This window comes from Coccinella septempunctata, chromosome 4 (genome assembly GCF_907165205.1).
Source record: "Coccinella septempunctata chromosome 4, icCocSept1.1, whole genome shotgun sequence".
NCBI classification, from domain to species: Eukaryota; Metazoa; Arthropoda; class Insecta; order Coleoptera; family Coccinellidae; genus Coccinella; species Coccinella septempunctata.
Genome location: NC_058192.1, coordinates 5,073,269 through 5,091,433, shown reverse-complemented (window position 1 = coordinate 5,091,433; position 18,165 = coordinate 5,073,269). Strand labels below are relative to the sequence as shown.

Sequence of the window (18,165 nt, the reverse complement as noted above, 5' to 3'; positions counted from 1 at the left end):
AATTTTCATTACACGCTTTAATTCATTAAGAACTTTTGTTTTTCCAAATGTAAAGTCGTTTAATGCTTTCATATCCTCACATTTTTTTGGAAGGAAAATATATAATAATTATTTATTTATGACACCATCGATTGTGTAACACAAATCAGCTGTTATTGACATAAGCAATAAGTGTCAGTTGTCAAAACTCGCCATTTTTTATAACAGTTATGTATTTACAGTTTGTGATTTAAAACGAAGAAAAGCTCTTTTTGAACATCAAAATGTAACATAATCCCTAAACTGACAATATGATGAGAACAATCTTTCATCCGGACTTTGTACAATCCATTTTCTGACTTATTCTATAAATTTATATATTAAGCATTTAAAAAAAGTTATACTTTTTATCATCAAAATGTTTAACGGTAGCGGTTTCTTCGAAAAAAGACCCCTCAAAAAGCCAAGAATTGGACCCCCTGATGTTTACCCTCAAGAACCGAAACAAAAGGAAGATGAATTGACCAGTAGCAATGTGAAACATGGTTTTCTCACAATGACACAACTCAGTGATGAGTTCGGTACAGCAAGAAATTGTAATGTTACCTCGAATAAGGTAGATACCTAAAGTGTTTCTTCAAACAAATTTCCATGCCGTATAAATTTCTCGTCTTTCAGGTTGGTGCTTATTTCAATGAAATTATTGCGGAAAAAGAGAAGTTTAGTATGCTGCCAGATTCTGGTAGGAAGAAGCAGCAAATAAATCCTAAGGACAATTTTTGGCCAGCTACTGGTCGTACAAAAAATGCCATTGAAGCCTGGTTCAAGGACTTGGCAGGAAAGAAACCTCTAATGAGTTTATCGAAAAAAGCTCCAAATTTTAATAAGAAGGAGGAAATTTTTATGTTATTGTGTGAATATCAAGTTCCTATGATGAGAGCAGCTTGGTTCATTAAGCTAAGTTCCGCTTATACTGCTTATACAGTTTCAGAGGCAAAAAATAAGAAAAGGCAAATGCCAGATCCTACAACTGGTATGTTCTCATTTTGATTCAGATATTGCAATGAAAGGCTCTTGTGCCATTCATAACAATCTTTATTCAATTGATTACTTGAAATGTATGGTTTTTTAGAATGGTCCAGCACACTTCTCAAGTTTTTGAAGGACCAAATACCAAAACTACAAGATCATTACTCCCAAATTGAGAAGTCCAACGTTAATCAGGGTATAACTGCTCCTGTTAATAGTGAAGCAGAACAAAATCTTGCTTATCGTCATTGGATATATTGCACTAGGCTACTTAAATACATGTATGAGGAAGGTGAGTTGAAATTATTGAAAGAATATCCTACATATAAAATTTCATTTCTGTATTATTTTACAGGTCTCACTGATCCACAGGAAGTACTCAATTGGATTATAGATCTTCTTGAAAAGGTCAGGGTTCAGCCAGTAGATGATGGTATTTTGAGGTTATTTTTACCATTAACAATGCAATATATGGAAGAATTCACTCAGTCTGAACTTTTATCCAGGAGATTGGCATTATTTTGTGCTAAAAAATTAAATCAGATGTTGTCACATCCCAGTAATGAAGTAACTAATTGTCCTCCTAGCGAAGTTAAAACAGAAACCAAAGAAACTACTGAAGGTGAAAAAAAGGAAAATATACCACCTAATTCACTTTCTGCTTCTCTGATGGAGTACCAAAATTGCCCACTTCATAGAGATATGGGTGAGTTTTCTATTTGTATATCACATTTGATATTGAATTCAATGTTTTGGTGTGACTTGTTTCCTCAACAATAACATGTAATATTAAACTTTCTAGAAAATTAGGTGAAAATTGAATTTTTCTTTCAGTTATTCAGTTGAGTTCCATAATACATTCCATAATGTTAGAATGTCCTACCAGTTTAGTTTGGTGTGGAGCTGGGGTAGATACCATTTGGCACGGTTCACCTCTAGATAAACTATCAATAAATCCTTCTTCTCTTCCTATGCCTGCAAGGTGTGATATGAACACTTATCGGAAACAAATCAAATATGCAGAAAGTGTAATCAAAGAAAGAAGTAAAAAAGCTAAAGGAAGATGGTGCACTAAAAAGTGGCAGGAGTCATCATCAACAGGTTAGTGAAATTTGTGCAAATAATTATAAACCTAGCTTCATCCAGGGATTTTTGTTAAGGTATTATGACTGCAAGAGTTTTGAGTGCATTAGATGCTTTGGATAGACATAAATTTGACAGAATGGACTCTACAAACTCCTTAGAAACTTTATATGCAAAGGTAAATTGAATAATGCAGCAAGAAGTAACAAAAAAAACAGGTTATTTTTTTAAAACTAGGTATTCAATGAGAGTAACGATCAAGAAGACGCTGTTGTAAAACTATTATGCGAATGGGCTCTTTCACCTGAAAGAACTGGTGAACATAGGGCTCTGGCTGTCGCTGCTCTACTCGATAGAAGACAGTCTGATTCGTCCACGAACGCTGATCAAGAAACTACCGCTAATGACGACAAAGATTCAAACTGTTCTGTTCCAGCTGGTCCACCAATGTTTCAATCTCTTTTGATGAAATTTTTGGATAACGACGCGCCAGTGCCTTCACCTGAAGATTGCCCTGCCGTACGTAATTAATTCTCTTATAACATCATCAATTTTTCTGAGGTCAAATTTTTTTTTCAATAATCTCCACTTTTTTCTTTCAGAAAAAGATAGCGTTTTCGAACTTGGTGCATCTATTTTCAGAATTAATACGTAGAGACGTATTTTCACATGACGCTTACATGTGTACGTTAATCTCCAGAGGTGATCTTCTAGGTCTCGAAGAAATCACGGATGTAAGCCATTCTAAGATAGAGGTACCATTATATAATGACTATCCAGTTCACAAATCTCAACAACAGAGTTTTCAGGACCATTCCCAGGCCATGGATTACGACGATGCCAACATCGATCATGATCTAGATAAAATTTTGCAAAATATAAAGGAGGACCAGCAGAATTCTATGGATGTACCTGATAGCCCTAAGGAGCACGATCACAGTCATCACTCGCATAATCAGTCGACGATAGGACATGTCCCCATGGAAACAGATCATAACGATATGAAAATTAAACCATCGAGACACTTATTGTACACAACGCATTTTCCGCTGTCCCAGGACGACCCGTTTTCGCAACACGATTGCAATCAGCGCCACGTTCTCTTATACGGAGTGGGTAAAGTGAGGGATGAAGCCAGACACACTGTCAAAAAAATGTCGAAAGAAATTTGCAAGCTCTTTTCCAAGAAATTCAGTATCGATGTTGCAGAAGGTGGTAAAGTCAAGAAACATTCTAGGAATGAATTCAATTTCGAGGCCACCACACAAAAGTGCCAAAGTTTGAGCTATTTCGATCAGCATGTGGTCACTTGGCAATGTAGCGTTACCGTGATCGAAATGTTGAATTCCTTCGCTACCGGTAGCTCGAGTTATTTACCCGTTCAAGAACACGTTGCTTTTCTCTTTGATCTCATGGAACTGGCTCTGAATATCTATGGATTGATAGATGTGTGTATTCAGATATTGAAGGAACTTCCGGAGGTCGAAATGCAATTGTACATGAAGAATTCCGTTCTGACTAGAAACTACACGACTTCCTTGAGCTTGTACGTTGTAGGCGTTTTGAGGAGGTATCATTGCTGCTTGTTGTGTAAGTATGATCGAATGAGTGGTTTTCAAAACTTTTTTGGCTAGACAAAATCGAAATTCCAGTGTCTCCGGAGCAGACGACAGCAGTTTTCGAAGGTTTATGCAAAGTTGTCAAACATGTTACGAATCCGGGGGATTGTAGTTCGGCGGAACGATGCATTCTGGCTCATCTATTCGATCTCTACTCCTCTTGTAGCTTGTTAAAATCCAAGCCGCATACACTTGAGCCGTTCAGCAATGCCTATCCGAAAATAAGACAGGCGCTTTACACGGCTCTGCAACCTACGCCAAGTAGCAACCACGTTTATAATGCGCAATTCATGCAGGAGATATTTGCTAGTCCTAGAAGAGGTGGTCGCATTGAATCTTCATGGGCAAGGCAGTTGAACGAGAATGTTAATAATAGGTAACAGTATAATATTGTTCATCAGTATGAATCAGGTGTCAAAACGTCTTTTTTCAGGTATTCATTAGTGATTAACGCCATCTTACATGTCTGTCGAGAAGTTGATAATGATCGTTTGAATGATCTCGCCATAATGTGCGCTGAAATGACTGCTTGTTGTAACACTCTTGCATCTGAATGGTTGGGGGTATTGTTGGCTCTTTGCTGTCCAATGTCGCATCCTGGTTACTATACAGAAGTTTTGACAAGCTTAGACGTTCAGGTATTCCAATTTGCTCGACCGAGTTCTTAATTTTTTAATTCCCTTGGTTTCAGGATATTAGCATACACAACGCTTTGGCTGTCTTTACTTGTATCCTCATAGCGAGACACTGTTTTTCCTTGGAAGACTTTGTCGGTAAAGTAGCCCTGCCAAGCCTATTGAAGGTAAGTAATCTTTTGATTTCATTCGTTTTACAACAAAAACTGAAGGAGTGAGGCATTTATTGTCTTTTTTGATTCATAGGTGAAATCTCTGGATAATGGAGGGGGCGTTGCAGAGGGCGGCATGCGTTTAACCTGCCACCTATTGCTTCGTTTGTTCCGAACAGCTGAGGGTCCACAGCCGGGACTGTATTCCGTGGGTTCGCCCCCGTTGACGGCGCCTAGGCCCCCGTTGGGTGTGAGATTGAGCTGTGATAGGCATCTGTTGGCGGCCGCGCACAGAAACATACACGTTGGTCCGGTCCTGGCCGTTTTGAAAGCGGTTCTGGTGGTAGGCGATGCAACAGCCAGAGAAGGCACCGAACTGAGCATATCCCATATATTGGGCACGAGCGATCTCATGAACGGTGGAGATGGTCCAACTTTGGATTTGGCGTAAGTTTTTCCTTTTAATCCTAACAGAATTCGTGATTATGCTTAGCCATTGCTCTCTATTTCAAGCAAATTTGTCCCAGATCTGGACCGCTTTAGTTTATGCAAATTGTTATCTTCTTTTCCTTTATTGATTACTATTGTTTTTTCTTTTGAGTAGGCCGCCTCATAGAGATTTCCCATTCATTTTGATTTATTTAAGCAATCGATCAGATTTTTATTTGAAATGAATAATCTTCAATATATTAAGTTTTGAACAGGTTTACCATTGATCATGATAAAATTGGTGCTTCAAAATCGAAATTTTTTTCCTCTAAATTTCCAACTATTGTACTTTCATTCCATTCGCCGTTTCTGCATTGCTGTTGTTTCTTATTGGTGGAGAGTACGCTTCAAAATTTTATATAAAAAAAATTAACGTAATCTAAGAACCAAATTTCGACATATTGAAAGAATGATTATTCATAATCTTATAAAAATGAAGCTAAATATTTCTTTTCAATAGGATTGACTTGGAAACTTGTGGATCAAGGACCACTCATAGGTTTGTCGAAACAAGTAACTAGCTTAAGCTTTCACACTGTTTCATGTGCTTGCACCTTGTTAGTTAATGATTATGGGCTGCTTTCACATATTCACAACTTATTTCACTTCCAAATACTTATTCTTTCGTACGCTACCAAAAATAACATACTTTTTTCATGGAAAATAGAACTTTTAACAAGGACGTTCCTGTTCGTGATGTATCTTGATTTTTATTATACGAAATTTTCTGAATTTCATTGATTTGTTATTTTTGGTACACAGTCATTGATGGTTTTTGTTCACGAAAGAATCTTGGGAGAACATTGAGGAAATCTTAAATAATAAAGAGATGGTTGGACTAAAAAAAATTACTTATTTCTGCTTGATCAATTTTCTTCACTTAGATAACGGGGAATTCTCTTTCAGACTAAAATGAAGTATTTTTTATGAAATATCGTTGAAAATTCGCATTTCAAAAACGTTGCTATTTAAAACTTAAAACCCTATATTTGAAATATTAGTTTGGACAGTTTCTGCAGCTAATTTGAAACTCACGATCATCAAGTTTGAACTTGCATTTGCATTAATGACCCAAATTGAGGAGAATTTCCGGATTTTTGTATCGGAGTTAGTCTTGTTTCTTCAGTTTTCTCTTTTCATTCATTCATTTTGTTCCAAAAGTGTTATCTTCGTTTCTATTGTGTTAATATTTTCCGTTAATTACTTCCATGGTCTATATTTAATTTAATTCCTCAATGAGCCATTATGACAACACATTAATCACCTCAAACCAAACCGACATTCTTGTAGCTAGGGTGCACAATGTATATAATTGCACGGTTCCTACCTCCACCCACCTGCAAATCTCCACTAATGGTCTTAATTTTTAGGCAATCGAGTACAGGAAACGCTGAGAGTACCGCCTCTTTGTCAGCTTTTGCCTGTCATGTCTTGAGGGAAATTTGCTCCCAACAGTGGGTTTTGGAGAGATGCCTCAGCCATCCGGAAGAACTTTGCGATATGGACAATTTGTTGGATCCCCTTCTATCCCATTCCCAGGCACAAAGGTTGCTACATATGATTTGTTATCCAGAGGCGGGTATCAATTATGACGAACTGGATCAGAAGAGCATGATCAGTAGGATTTTAGAGGTGGGTCATGCATTATTGATGGATAAAATTGGAGTTTCGAAGCTGGTGTATTGAACCTACCGATCTGATCCACTCCTAAGATAGATCTTCTTCAAATCTCATTTTCCTTTGATTGAATTTCAGAATTTAGAACAGTGGACGCTGAGGATGTCATGGCTAGACTTGCAACTAATGTTCAAACAGTTCAGTCCCAATTCCCAGGAATTGTCCCAGTGGCTCGACACCGTTGCCAAGGCAGCCATAGACGTGTTTCAACTGAACGCGCCAAGTTCGAGATCACCCCGTTCGGACGAAAAGAAAAACCACCTGAAGAACAGAAACTACAACTCGATCTGGCTGGTAGCTCCCTTAGTTTCTAAACTGCCCAGCGCCATTCAAGGCAGGATATTGAAAGTGGCCGGTCAGGTGTTGGAAAATGCGGCCTGGTGTCGCGAGCAAAAAACTAAGGGAAAAAAGGAGACCGAACAGCAGAGCATACTGACACACCAGCCGTTTTTGAGCTTGGTACTCACTTGTCTGAAGGGACAAGAAGAGGGTTTGAGAGAGGGACTTTTGTCTTCGTTACATCAACAACTGAGTCAAGTAAGGTTACAGTGAGTTCTTGGGTTGTTGGTTTTTATCGGAAATGTTCCATTTCAGCTCGTACAACTTGCCAAAGAGGGTCATATCCAAGATATTTGCAATAATGTGCGAACTTTGGATAATCTTCAGTTGCGGTTCGCTTTAGTCGGTGGCGTTTTTGAAGCATTCCAAAAAAATCCTTCCGCGACAAATGACTGGGTGTTGTTGCTTGTTCAGTTAGTTACCAACGGTTTGATTGATCTTCATACTCATAGTTCCTTATTCACCACCGTCATTGATATGCTGGCTACTCTCATTCACTCTACGCTAGCTGCTGAAAGTCAAGTAAGTGAAATGACACTTTTCCATTAATGAAAGGACAAATTCTTTATTTTTCAACAGGATGACGGAAGAAAAATTTATCTGAATCTTATGAAGAAACTGAAAAAGGAAGTGGGAGATAGACAGGTCCCTTCACTTCAACATATTAGACAGTTATTGCCAATGACGAGGTCTGTTACTGAAATAATTGCCGTAGAACCCATCGGGTCTCTAACAGACAGCAAAGGAAATAAAATTAGTTTTGACAGCATCGATAAAAAGCATGGATTTCAAGTGAGCATCGGACGGTTCTCGGAGTTCTCGATTTGATTAACAATATTGTTTTTAACAGGTGACAGATAAACAGAGAGTGAGCAACTGGGACATATTGGAGGGAATGAAGAATCCCGCTCCATTGTCTTGGTCGTGGTTTGGGGCAGTTAGGTTAGAAAGAAAACCGCTGGCCTCAGAAGACACACATCGACTGCTCAAGTATCACACTCACAATTTACAGAGACCGGCGTCCTACTATCTAGATCCACCCCCGTTGCCGCCCGAAGATTTGGAGCCACTTCAAGATAAACCAGTAAGAAATAGCGATATACAACAGATTAAGAAACTTGACGAAATTTCGGTACATTTCTCCATATGATTTCTTCTGATTTTACTCCTAAATTCGTCCGAATTTTGTATAAATTGAAAGTTTTTCACCACAGGATTCCAATCTGAAGGCCGATACTCCCTCTTCGGTCGATCAGAGTCCCATCACGTTGGGTAAAGGTCGCGGTAAGGGTCAGAGGAAACCTCGAAAGCCGAAGTCGGTACCGGGGCCCATGCAGGTGAACCCCATGGTCGGTATGCCTCAAGGCGCCATGAATTCTCAGCAACCCGGCATGCATGTACCGGTACCCACTGGGAATCAACAAATGGCACATAATATGGGCTATGGGCAAGGTATGCCACCGCAGGGTCAACAGTACGGCGGGAATCCGAACCAGCAGCAGTGGTACAACTCCCAGCAGCAACAGCAAAGTTACTATCCGCCACAAATGCCTAATGGTATGCGAACATATTTTTTTTCATTAAATTCATATTAACTACGGTTTATTTGAGCTTCTCCATACCCAAATCTCAAAAGGTTCTCGAGATATTAATCTCCTAGTCTCCAATTCGCGTAAAACGTCCTGTATTTGATATGGACGGTCCCTAAGAAGTTATCGTATCGCACTATATGTATCGATTCCTTTCCAGTTGCGAGATTCGAAAGACCTCCACTCAACCAGTCCAAACAGGCTCTATCGAACATGCTGAGGCAGAGGCATCCGCTCAATCAGTTCATGACGCCCGGGCAGGGTGGGCCTGGTCAGAACCCAGCCGGGCCAGGGGCCTACCCTGCCATGCAGAGATTCCCCAGACAACCAATGAGGCAACCTCTACCCGCCGCGATGCAATCGAACCAGGTAGGTCGAAATGTTCGATTTTTTTCCGTCGAATTGGCAACATATCGATCGATTTTCAGGCCGCCATGTTCACGCAACAATACGGAGGTATGCAGAACACGGTGAATCAATCGTACGGTAATTATCCGGGTAATAACATGATGGGAAGTAATATTCCTAATAACCAGCAAGTCATGCAAGGTGGCGCCGGCGGTATGTTCCCCGGGCAACAACAGGGTTTCAGTGGACAGCAGAGGGCGCAGCCGGATTACAGGGGAATGCCCCAGAATCCAAGACAGCAGTATATGCAACAGCAGGTAAGGGATTTTTTCGTTTATATCGATGTGATGCCACTCTGGAAGATTAATCTTTGCTTTCCTGATAAATGACTGTAAATGACATGTGACATTGATGACCTTAGCTGTCAATGTCAGAATTATGCATAAAATGAGGAAGAAAAGAAACGATATTTTATGGAAAATATCCACGAATTTTTCATTTAATTACAATATCCACCTTCCGTTCGATATTTGTCTACAGATATATATGGAAAATATAGCAAAAGAGGCGTAATAGGAGCATATAAAATTATCTTCCTGCGACTCATTAGATACTCAACGTTTTCGCACAAAAATTGAAGGTATTTTAAATGATCTTTCTCATCATCTATGCTACGCCACTGCTAACGAACCAAGCTCTGTCAGGGGACCTGACCTTGTGCCTGGGTTAGGTTAGGTTTGCAAGTAGTAGTGTCAACCTCAAAAGTTAATAGATTTGGAAAAATTACGCATCGCCTCGAAAGTAAACCTTCCACTCTAGGTTAGGTTAGGTTGATAGTAGGACTTTACACTCAAAGGGGAATTTTAGATCAGAAAGTAGGCTTTTCGATATGGAAGGCCCTTGTAAGGGTTAGGTTAGGATCACGAAGTGGGCCTTTCAGGATGAAACCTTTCATTCTAGGTTCCCAACGTTACAATGAACGCAAACATGAACACCATGGGCGGGATGGGTGGACAACAGACGGGATCAGTCCCGCCATATTCGAGACCTACCGCTCAGGGTATGCAGCCCGGAATACAGGGGCAACCGAATCAATTCCAACAGCAACAACAACAGCAGAGGATGCGGCAGCAAATGATGGCGATGCAACAGCAACATCAAGGGGGTCCCCAAGGTCAGCAGCCCTCACCTAACCTCGTGTCACACCTCAGGCAAATGCCCTACCACCAACAACCGCCTCCATATAATATGTAGGAATATAATTACATGTGAATTTTTTTTAATTTCAACATATTTTACGGTTTCTGGAGTATTGTGAAGGTAATACTCGATTTGTAAGAGGGATCGATAGAAATAATTTTATTTTATTTTGAATGTTTTATATTTTATATGAATTTGAGAATCGGATATTTTGAATTATAATCTCTGATGTTTTATTTGTATGTATATATTATGAAAATAATAAACTACCCGTGTAATGGGTTTTGAATTTCTCTCAAACCTTCCACAAGCTGATTGTTGCAATAATTACATTTCTAGAGATGACAAATGATATCTTATCGACACTTATATTATTATGCAGAAGAGTTAAGAGGAGCCCGTATTGATTGGCTTAAAATGATGGCAGATTTTTGGTATTTCTGACTCCAAAGTAGACGCGAAATATTGGCCTAATTTGCAGATTTCCATTGACTGATCAGTATTAAAACATTTGAAATAATTGGGAACATTTATTGCATATTTAACGTGATTTCAGAATACTAAATTATCATATGATTTCCAGTCATTTTCAGTCTCATGTTTCTTGATAGATGTGATTCAAGCAGAGACAGCCAACCTTCACATTGAATTTTTCCTTGTGCCAGCAATTCACCTCGTTCCTATTGGAGTTTCTCTTCGACTTGAATACCGTTATTTCTCGCTCATAAGTATGGCACTCGCCCATCACCTTACATACCTGCAAATTGAAAAATAATCTCAAAATTTTCTTCCCTGCTATTTGCGGAAAGTGATAATTCAGAAACTAGTGCGAGAAAGTGATACTTTGAAGAAAGGTCGTAACAAAATATGTTTCCAACTCATGTATGCGTAAATTGTCTTTCCTTCACTTGTTAGGGAAGTTATTCTCTTAACAAGAGAGTAAAGTACAACGTTGTCTAAGTTAGGCATAAATGCGGTAAATTCACATTTTCGAAACTGAAATAAGCGCAGGAAAATAGTTATTTCGAATCTCAAAACCTTGGCATATTTTCAAAGATTCCCAACATTAGAGGAACAATGCAATTTCAACGTTCGTTAATGAATATTTTTGCTGATATAGGTATATTTACCGTTGCGTTATCATGAAGATGTTCCCAGTTGTTGATTGCTCTGGGAGGTATAGCTTCACAATTGTATTCTCTTGAAGCAGTTGGTTTGAAGATGTAACCGATCTCTTCATTATATTTTTTATTTCTAGGTACATTCATGCAAAGCGTTGTCGAGTGACCATGTTTCTGAAATAAAAAAATCAATAGAATCATAGTCGTTACTCTCCATCTTTTCTATAGCTCGTCCTCATACTTTTTCTTTAGACGGTAGGCTGAGGGGGTTTTGGGTCCTGGGCGGTGATGAAAAAGTCCAATAATATTCATATTCACTGTCTCCGTCATTCCAAAGATTACCCATTGGATTTCCGTATTGCAGATCCTCTGTAGATACCGGTTTCTCTTGTTCGTCATCAGTGAATATGACATCGTAGTTTTGATCGTGTAATTGCCAAGGGTATGATTTTGCCGATAAAACTTCAACCAGGAATATTGGTATTAGTGCCTGAAACGTGAGATTCACTTCAATGCAAAATTAAATCCATAGACAAAATATTCAAATAAACAAAAACTGGGAGACAATATCATTTCTGCAGTTTTCTGGTTTCTAAGAAAAAAATTTCTCTTCTGATGCAATCTTGAACGGGCTGAACTTAAGCAGGGGTTGCACAAAAAAATTTCATTTGAAAGACATAACATTTTTTGACAATAATCACCCCTTGCAAAAATTCATTTACACCCTGTATAATTCATAATTCTAATTGTGCTTAAAGGATGGGTCTGCATAACAGCATCTGAAGGAAAAAATATATTGAAGAAATTTTGCTTAGTAAACGCAAATATAAAACCAAATTAAACAATCAAAAATTGAAATCCTTATATCGACAATTTCATAAAAAATAACTAAACGCTCCTTTGCCTGTTTATGTATTTTTATTCTCACGTAAAAGTTTCGGTATTGCCAAGTTAGTACCTATAAATCGTCAATTCCCTCGGTGAAGTAGCATTTTGTCACCTATACGAACGTCGTACTGTCAGCTAATTGAGTTTAATAAATAAATTAGTCTATTTTCCTTTTTAGTCTTGGAGACAAACAGTTGTTACGAGCAGTCATTTGTGTTTTTGTCGTACTAGATATTCAATTCGTGCATATTATCAGATATTGATAGTTAATTTGGTGTTGTTTTTAATATACACCCTTATAGATTGCCATGTTTCCAATTTCTTTTTCGGTGGGAGTTTGAATGATGAATTTTTATTGAATTCACATCGCGAAGTCCTTATCGAAAGATGCTTCCATCAGAGGAAAATAGAAATGGTGCAACGAAAGATTTCAGGTGAGTCATAACTTTAACTAAAAATATATTCGCTGTTAAATCATCACACAATAAAAATGAGAGCACATTTTTCAAATATTTTACGTAATTGATTTAGAAAAAAACATGTAACAGTAATTATTCTGGCTCGTTTATGTAGGAATTTTTCCAAGAAACTTTTAGATATTGTTAATCCGATGTTAATAATTTTTTTTTTCCGCAAATTGTCCACTGAACTACATCTGAGCCGGAAAATTTCAACCCGATTATTTATGAGGCATTCAATTGTTTTCACAGTGGTATAAGGAGGCGCCGAACCGGTGTGTATAAAATGGATGATTTTGGAAAATCTTCATCGGCAACTGAAACACTAAAATTTGAACAAAGATTCCTAAACTTTCCGTCTATCGGTAAAAGGTAAGTGGTCACACATGAATTGTTTCGAATACTTTCGAAAAACTTACAATCGGCAGAAAACATCCTATCAATTCCATATTGGAAAATAAGCGGAATGAAAATTCACCAACGAAGAACAAACCAAACGACTGCGTTCCTCGTAATGCGAATATCTTTTTATATTTGGGGACACATAGTTCACCAAGGGAATAAGGGAAAAGACAAATATTTGAGAGGCATTAGTACAACTAATTAACAAGTACAGTCAAATACAATTAATTTGGATAGATTAGGTGATTTATAATCATAAGTTTTCAGGTCCGTAATATCGGTGCATTCGAATTCTCTGAGTTTATGTCAGATCGACAAATTATTTCCATTGAAAATGAAAAAATAATATTTCGAGAGCTATGGATCCTCAGGATTTTTTTTTGACAAGGGCCAACCTTAATTTATGGTCATAGAGTAATTAAATTTTTTTTTCAGCACAGGTATAAAGACCGATCAGTCTCTGATAAAATCAATTATGGATATCAGATAATTTTAATTAATCAGTTGCAAATACGAAGATTATCGAGAATTATCAGATACTGACAGTTTTATTGAGAGGGGAATGTATCCTTTGATAGTTACCTCATCGAATTGTGTAATGAACATAATGTGAATTACCTCCCTTCTAATATGATAAATTCCGAGGATTACTTGAAATTAATTAAACCAATCTAAATCTCGAAGATTATTTGATAAAATAAAACTATACTACACTGTATATTGTTATTAAAAATAAAAAATTATATCTACATGAAAAATAAGGAATAAATACGCCAATTTGGACTTCAAATTCACATTTACACGAAATTCTTCTACAGAGCGCAAAAAAATACAAATCTCGCATATGTAATAATTATGTAGTCATCAATGCATTAATTTATTCGTAAATGAAACATATTGTGGTAAAATTAATTAATCAATAGCTCAACATTTATTTATTTGTTTGATCTCACAAAAGTTAGAACGATAAACGAAGAACTAGGCGTTCTAAAAAAAACTTCAAAATTATAAGTAGGCATATCCTGCAATCGATGGTACTCAAACAATTTGGATTTTCAGAAAAATTTCTGAGGAAGTTTTACCCCCGGGTATACAAGGATCCTTCAGGCAAAAATCAGAAAAAACTACATATGATTCCACTTTAACACTCAGTGGATATGCAAAAGTTATGACGCAGTCATTTGGGAATATATTGTCAAAAAAGATGGCTGCTACGTCCTCGCAACCGTCAATTCCTTGGCCAAATACTAAGGATGATTATGAACTGGGAAAAGTAATAGGTTAGTATCATGTGAAATCTAGTGCAATTTTCAGTCAAATTTCATTCAACAAGGTTGTTAAACTTCCAAAGAGGAAGTTAGAGGTATAAAAGTTCAAGAAATCTTGAACTTGAAGGTTATGTATCCCGGTTCCTCTTAATAATATTTTTTATTTAAAAGTGCTCCAAGTACCACTCCTCACAGAGGTAATTAATTAAGATTGATTTCTTCAGAATATTTTCTGTAATTAGCACGGGATTACAAAATTTGTATCCATTATTTTACCCTTACTATATAGGGGTACTTTATTTTGAGTGTTGGGCTCTTGAAACGACTGTTAAAATTGTTGGCCCTTCATACTGTATTAATTGTATAGGTTTTAATTGTTGAATTAAAAAATACCTGAAAATTTAAGGTGTTGGTGCTACAGCGGTTGTGCATGGTGCTTTTTGTAAATCTAGAAGTGAGAAATGTGCTATCAAGAGGATAAACTTGGAAAAATGGAACACTTCTATGGACGAACTCTTGAAAGAAATCCAAGCAATGTCCAGCTGCAATCACGAAAACGTTGTAACTTATTACACCAGCTTTGTTGTCAGGGAGGAATTGTGGCTCGTTCTGAAATTACTTGAAGGTGAGATATATTATGATTTTTCAAGAAAATGAATCATTTCAATTATTCAATTTCTATATCAATTATCTCGAAAAAGGTGGGAGTTTGCTTGACATCATAAAGCATAAAATGAGATCCACTAATTGCAAACATGGAGTATTTGACGAAGCTACTATTGCCACTGTGTTGAGAGAGGTTCTTAAAGGTTTGGAATATTTTCACAGTAATGGTCAGATTCATAGGTAAATAGAAGTGTGGAATGAAGGTCAACTCAGTTTACATATTATGTTTTCTTCAGGGATATTAAAGCAGGAAATATTCTATTGGGGGAAGATGGTACAGTTCAAATTGCCGATTTTGGAGTTTCAGCTTGGTTAGCCACTGGTAGAGATTTGTCCAGACAAAAAGTCAGACACACCTTTGTGGGAACTCCATGTTGGATGGCTCCAGAAGTCATGGAGCAGGTAAAAAATCTTTCGAAAATATTCCCTATCTTACTCAATTGCATTCCTTCCTACTTTGCCTTTACTATACTCTACTCCACTCTACTGTACTTTCACTGCACATTTCAGGATCATGGATATGATTTCAAAGCAGATATTTGGTCATTTGGCATAACTGCCATTGAAATGGCCACAGGAACTGCACCTTACCACAAGTATCCTCCTATGAAAGTCTTGATGCTAACACTACAGAATGACCCTCCTAACCTAGATACTGGAGCAGAGGATAAGGATTGCTATAAGGTCAGTTTGGGTTGATTCTGCCGAGGATATTTTTGAACCTCAATGTTTCAGGCGTACGGGAAGACTTTCAGGAAGATGATAACAGATTGTTTGCAAAAAGAGCCTGCTAAGAGACCAACAGCTGCCGAATTACTGAAACATCCGTTTTTCAAAAAGGCCAAGGATAAGAAATATTTACAACAAACTTTAGTCGCTATAGGTCCTAGTTTAGAAACAAGAGTGCAAAAGGTAAATTGTCCTATATATCTTAATTCTTTTTTTCTGGAGAATAATTTATTTGGTAGGCATCAAAAAGACAGCCAGGGGCTTCAGGAAGGTTACATCGGAAAGAAACTGGAGAGTGGGTTTGGTCGAGCGAGGATGAAGGGGACGATGGGGGTTCTAGTGAAAGTGACACAGACTCCAAGCCAATGAACACTTTGGCTTCAATTGGATCTTCTGGATCGGATCATGAGAGCAGCGAAGGAGACGCTCCACCTGTCAATTTGGTATTGAGGATGAGGTCAGTTAAGGGTTATATACGATACAGATAGTTACTAATCTAATCCCATTTACTCTCCAGAGAACCTTACCCAGAAATTTCCACTCCCAGGTGATTCCTTTAGAAATCCTATTTTCCTTGTATCTTTCGTGAATTTTCGGAAAGTGTATTAGGTGAATTGTATTCTTCAAGTTCTTCTTTCGTTTTTCTAAGGAATGCCAAAAGGGAACTGAATGATATCCGATTTGAATTCGCCGTTGGAAAAGATTCAGCAGAAGGGATCGCCACCGAGCTTGTCGGTGCTGGTTTGGTGGACAGTAAGGATATTTTCGTGATAACAGAGAATTTGCAGAAACTTATTGAGGGAAGAGAAGTGCTTAGAGTTGTTACTTTCCCTTTGGTGAGTGTTTTATCATTAATTTTTACAGATTTTGTATCTCCATTATGCGTATTCAATATTTTGTTGCGGTGTTCCATTAACCATTTGGGATGTACAGAAAAAAACTGAAAAAAAATTCCATATCCCCAATTTTTTCAGCAATCCACGTTGGGTTCTAACGAACAACCAGACGACAAGTCCCTGATAGGATATGCGCAGATTTCGATAACTGATTGATAAAAGGCTGTCCACCATTCGTTTTTGGTAGGCATAAGCAGAATTTAGTCCAGTTGCAGTGGCCTCCTGAGATCTCTTGCATTTGATTCCAACACCATATTGTCCTTTTACGTTTCTTTTGAGAAACAATAATATATGGAGGATAGACTGAAACTAGATATACGGTTTTTGTTCCTGTTTCGTCGTTTTTTCGACCGCAAAATCCGTCGAAAACTACTCAGCTAGAAATTCGCGTATATTTTATCTTGGAGATGTAGAAGTTAGAACATATCACATGTTTTTGAATGTTTTTTATGTTTGCTATTATCCTTATCCATAGTTAGTTAAAATTAGGGATTCATGCATGGAATTATGGCTTTTTTAATTTCAGTGGAAAGCGATCGATTTATAGTATGATAAAAAGTTGTTCCTTATGTGTATTATCCCATAATTTTCGCTGTTATGCTCTGTATATTTGAAATCTATTGATCAATGTAAATGGATGTAGATATTACCTTAGAAAAGTGCTATTTTTATTCTGATAATTATTGGAGAGCTTTTCTATATATTTTGTCTTTATTCACGGTGAAAATTTAGTATTTGTTACAACTTTTTCGTGTTCCTCATTTTATTTGTTCGCATCGTTCAAAGCATGAATATGCTGTGGTACAAAAAGCTGTGTACTTAATATATTCGTTGCATCTTTCAATGTTATTTTTGTGGCCTTTCTCATCGAGCAATGCTTCCTATATAAGTGCTAATAACGCTCTTTTTATTATCTGGATTTGAGTCCCTAAAATTTTCATCTTAATTAAAAATAACGCTCGGCTATAAAATCAGACTGAAAAAATATGTGCCTTCTGTTAGAACAGAGCTAGATTTAGTCATTGGTATTAGTTTTCTCCAGACTACCTCCAAAATTGTGTAATTCTATTTTTTTTTCTAGTTCTTTTGTGATCATTAGATTTCATATTGAGATATGTACTTAATGGTCCTCTAAAATATATTGCTGAATAGTAGTTGTTAGTTCTGTACTAATTTATTTCATCAGCCTATTTCATTATTTTCTCATTACTGTTTCAAATCAACAATAATTCAAGGAAATGGTAATTTAAATTGTAGAATCGTTGAAATGTACTATTTGCATTGACTTACTGTTTGGAAAATAGAGCTTATTCTCCCAGAATTAATGAACCAAAGGAGTGAGGTAAAATTCTGTATTTTAAATCAACCTTAATATTTCAGTTTTGAATTTGCTAAGTGCTTTCTTATTTGTGATTATAAATTGCCAATGTTGAATTTATAGAAATTATTTATGTATGATATCAGTTATCGATTATAATATACATTATGTGAAATCATTAGATTTAGAGGTAAAAACGTAATATATTTGTACATGGGAGTGGTGAAATATGTACATAAAATATTTATTCCAATGTAGTTATAAATAAAACATGTCAGTG

At 37.1% G+C, this 18,165-nt stretch overlaps 3 protein-coding genes across 4 annotated transcripts; 2 read left to right on the top strand and 1 right to left on the bottom strand.

The window, feature by feature from the left end:
* Window positions 1-186: 186 nt before the first annotated feature.
* On the top strand, window positions 187-10,421 carry LOC123310811 (mediator of RNA polymerase II transcription subunit 12). Its single transcript, XM_044894477.1, has 22 exons — window positions 187-595; window positions 658-1,012; window positions 1,112-1,300; window positions 1,364-1,714; window positions 1,843-2,109; window positions 2,169-2,269; window positions 2,329-2,610; window positions 2,694-3,681; window positions 3,744-4,086; window positions 4,144-4,348; window positions 4,402-4,512; window positions 4,592-4,944; window positions 5,447-5,485; window positions 6,357-6,618; window positions 6,742-7,200; window positions 7,258-7,524; window positions 7,582-7,794; window positions 7,853-8,086; window positions 8,217-8,559; window positions 8,752-8,960; window positions 9,020-9,256; window positions 9,900-10,421. The coding sequence occupies exons 1-22, from the start codon at window positions 398-400 to the stop codon at window positions 10,191-10,193; spliced, it is 6,300 nt and encodes a 2,099-aa protein (XP_044750412.1). The 5' UTR covers window positions 187-397; the 3' UTR covers window positions 10,194-10,421.
* Window positions 10,422-10,654: 233 nt separating this feature from the next.
* LOC123311429 lies at window positions 10,655-13,729 on the bottom strand. Of its 2 annotated transcripts, none has more exons than XM_044895373.1 (4): window positions 13,591-13,729; window positions 11,502-11,750; window positions 11,270-11,434; window positions 10,655-10,896 (listed from the first exon to the last, which is right to left on the bottom strand). In XM_044895373.1, exons 1-4 carry the CDS (start codon window positions 13,612-13,614, stop codon window positions 10,735-10,737), a joined length of 600 nt encoding a protein of 199 aa, XP_044751308.1. In that variant the 5' UTR covers window positions 13,615-13,729; the 3' UTR covers window positions 10,655-10,734. The 2 variants fall into 2 exon arrangements, with proteins under 2 accessions (XP_044751308.1, XP_044751307.1); XM_044895372.1 differs by lacking the exon at window positions 13,591-13,729 and adding an exon at window positions 13,026-13,196.
* LOC123311428 (serine/threonine-protein kinase OSR1) lies at window positions 12,450-17,411 on the top strand. The gene is made up of 11 exons (XM_044895371.1): window positions 12,450-12,582; window positions 12,859-12,978; window positions 14,068-14,288; window positions 14,683-14,901; window positions 14,978-15,122; window positions 15,179-15,344; window positions 15,453-15,626; window positions 15,678-15,854; window positions 15,911-16,128; window positions 16,321-16,507; window positions 16,646-17,411. The coding sequence occupies exons 1-11, from the start codon at window positions 12,536-12,538 to the stop codon at window positions 16,721-16,723; spliced, it is 1,752 nt and encodes a 583-aa protein (XP_044751306.1). The 5' UTR covers window positions 12,450-12,535; the 3' UTR covers window positions 16,724-17,411.
* Window positions 17,412-18,165: the final 754 nt, after the last annotated feature.

Coding starts and splice junctions, on each gene's coding strand:
- LOC123310811 (XM_044894477.1), top strand. CDS start 398: ATGTTTAACGGTAGCGGTTTCTTCGAAAAAAGACCCCTCAAAAAGCCA. Junction 2,270..2,328: donor TAGAAACTTTATATGCAAAG/GTAAATTGAATA, acceptor TTTTAAAACTAG/GTATTCAATGAGAGTAACGA. Junction 4,513..4,591: donor CCCTGCCAAGCCTATTGAAG/GTAAGTAATCTT, acceptor TTTGATTCATAG/GTGAAATCTCTGGATAATGG.
- LOC123311428 (XM_044895371.1), top strand. CDS start 12,536: ATGCTTCCATCAGAGGAAAATAGAAATGGTGCAACGAAAGATTTCAG. Junction 12,979..14,067: donor TTTCCGTCTATCGGTAAAAG/GTAAGTGGTCAC, acceptor TTGGATTTTCAG/AAAAATTTCTGAGGAAGTTT. Junction 14,902..14,977: donor CGTTCTGAAATTACTTGAAG/GTGAGATATATT, acceptor ATCTCGAAAAAG/GTGGGAGTTTGCTTGACATC.
- LOC123311429 (XM_044895372.1), bottom strand. CDS start 13,055: ATGGAATTGATAGGATGTTTTCTGCCGATT. Junction 11,751..13,025: donor TAGGATGTTTTCTGCCGATT/GTAAGTTTTTCG, acceptor CTCACGTTTCAG/GCACTAATACCAATATTCCT. Junction 11,435..11,501: donor GCCTACCGTCTAAAGAAAAA/GTATGAGGACGA, acceptor TTTTTATTTCAG/AAACATGGTCACTCGACAAC.